Raw genomic sequence first — 5,757 nt, forward strand, 5'->3', positions numbered from 1 at the left:
AACATACAATTCTTATTCTAAAGCCCTCCTTAGCGCTTGCATCAACTCTAAACCATCAGCAAGTAGAAAATGAAGCTGATGATCATCAACTAAGAGTTTTTCATGCCAACGTCAAAACATCTAAGAATCCTTAGTTTTTTTTTTCACCGTAAAAAACTAGTAGTTTTTTACCATGTGAAAAATATCCAGCATTTTCATGTCTCAATGCATTCATCAGCATGTTTTTTTTTCTAAATACACGTCAAAGTTGAGTACACAAGGTAAATAAATTTTAAAAAAAAGTTTTTATTCATGTTGTGAAAAACTCTAGTTTTCGACACGTGTTGACGAGTTAAAAAAAGAAGAGACGATGGGTGCCTGTTAATGAACTACAACCCTAATCACATCATCATTCCAAAAAAGAAAAAGATTTGATTCTTCTTCTCCTTCCATACGCCGCGTTTTGCTTCATCGTGTCCTTTCTTGCTTCGCCATCTCCATTTGCTTTGATGCTCACTTACCTTCAACAATAATAGCTTTCATTGCTTGTGATTGCAAGCAACGAGTTGTGCACCATCAACAATAAAGCCCACACATGGATCTATAGCCTAATACGCTCGACAATTGCTAAGATCACACATGACCTCTAATGTTGGGTAGGCATTGGTTTGTTCTAATTTGCTGCATCTTCCCTTTCATTTCACGTGTGGGTATCTCTCTTAATCTATGCCTTGCATATTATACCACTGCAGATCATAACTCAAAAACGCGAAAAAGTGAAAACCCTAACATCATGGAAAATTTCTCATGTTTCTTCTCATCCTCATCATGATACATTCACTTTACACAACTTCGGAACCACTTCCCCTTGAAATTTATAAAAAGTTTCCTTTTCTTCTAACATCGAATGAAAAAAAGTTTGATGTTTTTCTTATCAATCAAAAAAAGTATACCTTTGAAATTTTCAATTAATGAAAAATTTCTATTCGCAAGGTAACTAACTATCTCCAAAATCACGACGCTTCGTGTGTCCTTCAATTCATTCGAAGCATTCAACTAATTAGTAATGTTTTCGCTCAAAGGTTTAAAAACGCCATCAACTATTTAATGGAAGGGGTCTAGAGGTCGTGTAGGGAAAGACCCTGTAAAGGACGTAGCAGCACCTTCACGCCTTCATCAGTCAGCCACCGCCCCTCTCTCTCTCTCTCTCTCTCTCTCACTCTCTCTCGTGTTTCAGTCTGTCGCCCCGTGTGTGTGCATTCGAATGACGCTGCCTGCTAGTTTTCTCCTTCACCATCGACTACGGCCAACTAGTGACTTTCTACAGCTGCCGGTGTGCCTGATCGCTGATGAGCCCACGCCTTGGAGCAGCCACCGCACTGATGAGCCCACGCCATGGAGCAGCCATCGTTTGTGCAGTACTGTGTGCCGTTATGACCTCCTCCACGACAACCACCGTTTCCTCCACGAAGCATTAGCGCCACGAGATCATAGGTAGAGCAAGGTGAGGCGGGGGGGGGGGGGCAGACGGAGAGGGGGGGTGATAGAGCGAGGTGATGATGGGGGCAGGTGGACAGGGTGGGGGGATGGGGTTAGAGTGGGTGACCAACGTTTGAAACCTTAGTGAAGCTAAGGTTTTCGTCCAAAAATCAAAAAGAGAAGCACCCACGACAAAACTAATGCACCCACAAAAAAAATTTCATTTTTTATTGTGTAAATGTTTTGGCGGACGTCAAAATGAACTCCGAAATTAGCTGTAATTTTCTGCTTGCTGTCGTTCGCACAAACAAGGCCCGCACACATCAACACACCCGTCGTGCAAGCGGGAGAGACGCACAGACACAAGCAACGAAGCTTTTTGCCCTAACGAGGTTGTCGTCGCAGAGAAGCTTTGCCCTTCGCTGCAGGTATCCTGACGCGGAAGGTCCTGCAGACGGCCGGACTCTGAAGGTAAGACAAGCGCCTCCTACCCGCCCGCCGTGTTTTGGAATCTGCTTTCTTCTTGCCCTAGCTTTCGTGCCGTCCCTCGAACAGTGTTCTTATGGCCATCGATCATGCCTTTGCGTCTATATACCTCAAGGGCTTATCGCTATGGATGCTATGCCCGCTTGCTTTGCGTTCATCTGAGTCTAAGGTTTCGCTGGATCTTGTTTCTGCCGGCCGCAACAGGGAAATAGTAAACTTGGCCGGAAACCCTAGCACGCAGGTTTTGGTCTAGATCTCTAATACCCCTAATTCGTTGACCTTCGTTGAAATGGTTGAATATTTTAGGCATTAAAGGGTCATTATGATTTATTGAACAATCTTTGCAGCCATTTACCCGTCTTGCCATGTTGTGGCAAGACATGGTTAATGTTTTTTTACACTGTCAAAGTATAAATAGCTTATCTACGAAAACTATTAACCTTTTATGTTAATTACTTATCAAAGTTTCCTTTTTGTCTCTTGCATACATACACACATGATTGACATTGAACTTTCCACTGCAGTGATGTCGCCAGCAAAGCAGAAGTCAAACGAGAGGCAAGCTGCGCGAGATCGGAAGGCTTTGGCTCGGCAGGCAGCCGGTGGTAGCACTGGTGCCAGTGCTTATAATCCTATCTCTGGCACATTCCATACACTGGAGTCAAACGAGAGGCAAGCTGCACGAGATCGGAAGGCTTTGGCTCGGCAGGCAGCCAGTGGTAGCACCGGTGCCAGTGCTTATAATCCTATCTCTGGCACATTCCATATGCTGGAGTCAAATGAGAGGCAAGCTGCACAAGATCGGAAGGCTTTGGCTCGGCAGGCAGCCGGTGGTAGCACTGGTGCCAGTGCTTATAATCCTATCTCTGGCACATTCCATACGCTGGAGTCTATTTCTACAGATACTGGAGCAGGATATCTTAATGGAAGGTTCAAATCTATAGATGACGATGATAATGCCAGTTCAAATGGAGGGGCGCTAGAGGTGGACTGCATGTCTAATAATGGTAGCTATTCAGGTGAATCTGAGGATCAGCTGCACACCAATGGGAAGGAGAAACATGGATCTGGAAAAGCAGGGAGTCAACCTGGAGTCGTAGGTGGTGCTGATAAGCGTGACAAAGTTCGGGGGAAAAATGAGCGCAAACATCAGAGGCAGAAGGAGCGAAGAGCTCAGGAGCTGAAAGATAAGTGTACTAGTTATCTTATGTCACGAAAGCTTGAGGCTCTGTCACAGCAGCTGGTGCAAATGGGGTTTTCTCAAGAGCGGGCTACCATGGCCCTCATTTTAAACAATGGGCATGTTGAGCAGTCTGTAGCATGGCTTCTTGAGGGTGGTGAAGGTCAGGTGCATGAAGATTGGAATACAGGTGGCAATCCGAAAATAGACATATCTGAGGAGCTTGGACACATTCTTGAAATAGAGAAGAAGTACAAGGTAACAAGGCCAGACATTGAAAGGGCTATTGTTTCATGTGAAGGAGATCTAGATAAGGCACTTGAATGTTTGCGAGCCCATAGTCCAAGTACCTCTCCAAGTTACGAGGAAGGGCACAAACTTCAAGTTGGTTCGAAAAAATCACTCGTGATTATAAAAGAGGAACCTTCCATTTCAGTACCAGCCATGCTGCATGGGCCAGGAGTTATTCAACCAAGAAGCAATGGTGTATTACAACCTGCTTATCAAGTCAGAAGGGACGAGAGAATCACAAATCATTCTACTAAAGGAAGGTTGCTAGTTAGTTCCATAAGCTCTCATGCTCCTCCAGAGGGGCTGACTAAAGGTTCTACTCATTCCAGGAAACAGTCAAATCCCTTGACTGATTTGCAGAGCTCATTGTTACCTGCAGACAGAAGGGGGTATGCCCAAGGGACTAGGCTACCACTAGCTCCTGTAAAAACTTCTCCTCCTTACATGTCCCATTATGTGCCTGTTTCAAAACCTGATACTGGCCTCATTTTTGGTGCTGGTGGACCAGATCCTAAGCTAGTACCTGTTGCTACCAGAGATTCTGTTCTGAATGCATCTTTCAAAGAGCAAGTAATCACAGGACAAACACATCCACTAATGCGCACAAGCTCCCAACCAAGTGTGGCCTTGAGTAATTGCACTGTCTCTTCTTCGCCTGCTTTTTCTCCATCCAGCTGGAGTCGCAGCTTCATGGATGTGGGGTCTCCTTCGAGTGTTCTTTATGTCAATGCGACACATGGAGATGCAGTGTTGAAGGGAATAAATGCAGGCAAGAAATCAGTCGAGAGTTTGGATTTAGGGGCTTCCAACATGCAACATTACGATCCCATTGCCTCCATACAATCAGAGCTTCCAGCCTCTCAGTGGAGTTGGCTGGGGAATGGGTTGTCAAATGAAATTCCACATGCTCCTTCGTCAAACTCCTCCACACATTCTAGGAGCTCCTCAGGGACTTCATATGGGCTCTTTACTGGTTGGGGTGCTGGGATGTCTCATTCCACTGTGGATTGGAGCACTGGCCCAGTGCCAAATTGTGATTATAGAAACATTGATTGGAGTATGAATGCATCTCCAACCACCGTGCGTGGACTTTCAAGCAGGTTAAATTCTTTAACTTTGCAAGAGAAAGGCAGTTACTACTGGAACTCTGATGAGGAGAGGAGATTTCAGGCAGGATTAGGAGCTGCAGGCTTTGTGACAGAGTCAACTAACAGGCATGGTGTTTGGAAGGTAGGCCCATCTAGAGCTGGAGCGCAGGAAAATATTTCCAGTGAGTCAGGAAATACAGCATCCCATGAGTGGACATCACCTTTTGCTGGGAAGGATCTTTTTAATCTTCCTCAGGCAGTTCCTTCACCATCATTGTAGGAAGACTTCATGGCTATTTCAGGCTTGCTTCTCTCTATAATGGAAGCATTCTGCAATGTAAACATTTCATGCATGCATCTGGCATTTATTGGTGGGCTTTATAGAAATAAGCAGTTGGTTTATGTAGTTGTTGAGGCATTTTGAATGGTGTTGTGTTTAAGTTGCTGTTTTGACTTGTTGTGTTAAGCTGCTGTTTTGAATTGGAGTTTAGCAACCTGTTCCAGCAGTCTGCAGACTGCTGGCCGTACAGGTTTGCGCTGGTGTACAGATGGTAGTACTGCTGTCAGTAGTAGCTAGTGGTTGCAGCAGGTAGAGTAGGTGGATAAGCTACAGCAGGGCAGCGCAAGGGCAAGAGGAAGGGGTGATGTGGTGCAGCATTTGCAAGCAGCTGTACAGCAGGTGCGTACTGAGGTAACTGTACAGGCAGCCCTACAGCAGGCGTGTAGCGAGACTGCAGTTGGTGCATGCTAAAGCTAGCACTACATGATAATTTTAGGGGAATTAAAAAAAAGGCAAGTTGTGGGCTGCAAACAGCAACTCTTGTTTTATTTGGAAAAAACATGGAAGGGGGGGGGTGGGGGGTGGGGGGGACCATTAATACCTTCTAATTCTTTGAGAAACGGCATCCCTATTATTTATAGTGGAAAGCACACGTGTTGTTTTTTTCACCTATAAAAACGTGGTCTAGGGGTGTTTAACTAATCTTAATCTCCTCTGGACGTGACGAAACTTTGGAGATGGTCTGTTGTGTGGATTCACAACACGGCTTCCATCTCGTGTGTGGAGCATCGATAGGTGGGTGGTTTTTTGCATCTTTTCTCACGTAAAAAAGTGTGTTTTGCTCTCTTTATTTTCTGAAATTCAGAATTGGTTTACAGTTTTCTTGTAGCACGGTATACTGATGTTGGCTGTCATAGGTGGTCATGCTCTTATATCAAGCTTGACAGGAGAGTTCAGGTGTTGGTGCCATTGTG

The 5,757-nt window shown here is 45.0% G+C and overlaps 1 protein-coding gene across 2 annotated transcripts; it reads left to right on the plus strand.

The window, feature by feature from the left end:
• The first annotated feature begins 1,671 nt into the window (after positions 1-1,671).
• Positions 1,672-4,909, plus strand: LOC147603434 (uncharacterized). Of its 2 annotated transcripts, none has more exons than XM_086796634.1 (2): positions 1,672-1,929; positions 2,469-4,909. In XM_086796634.1, the coding sequence occupies exon 2, from the start codon at positions 2,471-2,473 to the stop codon at positions 4,781-4,783; it is 2,313 nt and encodes a 770-aa protein (XP_086652760.1). In that variant the 5' UTR covers positions 1,672-1,929; positions 2,469-2,470; the 3' UTR covers positions 4,784-4,909. The 2 variants fall into 2 exon arrangements, with proteins under 2 accessions (XP_086652760.1, XP_086652761.1); XM_086796635.1 differs by lacking the exon at positions 1,672-1,929 and adding an exon at positions 1,984-2,185.
• The last annotated feature ends 848 nt before the right edge of the window (positions 4,910-5,757 follow it).

The sequence above is a fragment of the Cibotium barometz genome, chromosome 64, assembly GCF_041138505.1.
Source record: "Cibotium barometz isolate CiBa-2024 chromosome 64, ASM4113850v1, whole genome shotgun sequence".
Classification (NCBI taxonomy): domain Eukaryota; kingdom Viridiplantae; phylum Streptophyta; class Polypodiopsida; order Cyatheales; family Cibotiaceae; genus Cibotium; species Cibotium barometz.

Excerpts from the sequence above, each read along its gene's own strand:
- LOC147603434 (XM_086796634.1), top strand. The coding sequence starts at position 2,471 with ATGTCGCCAGCAAAGCAGAAGTCAAACGAGAGGCAAGCTGCGCGAGAT.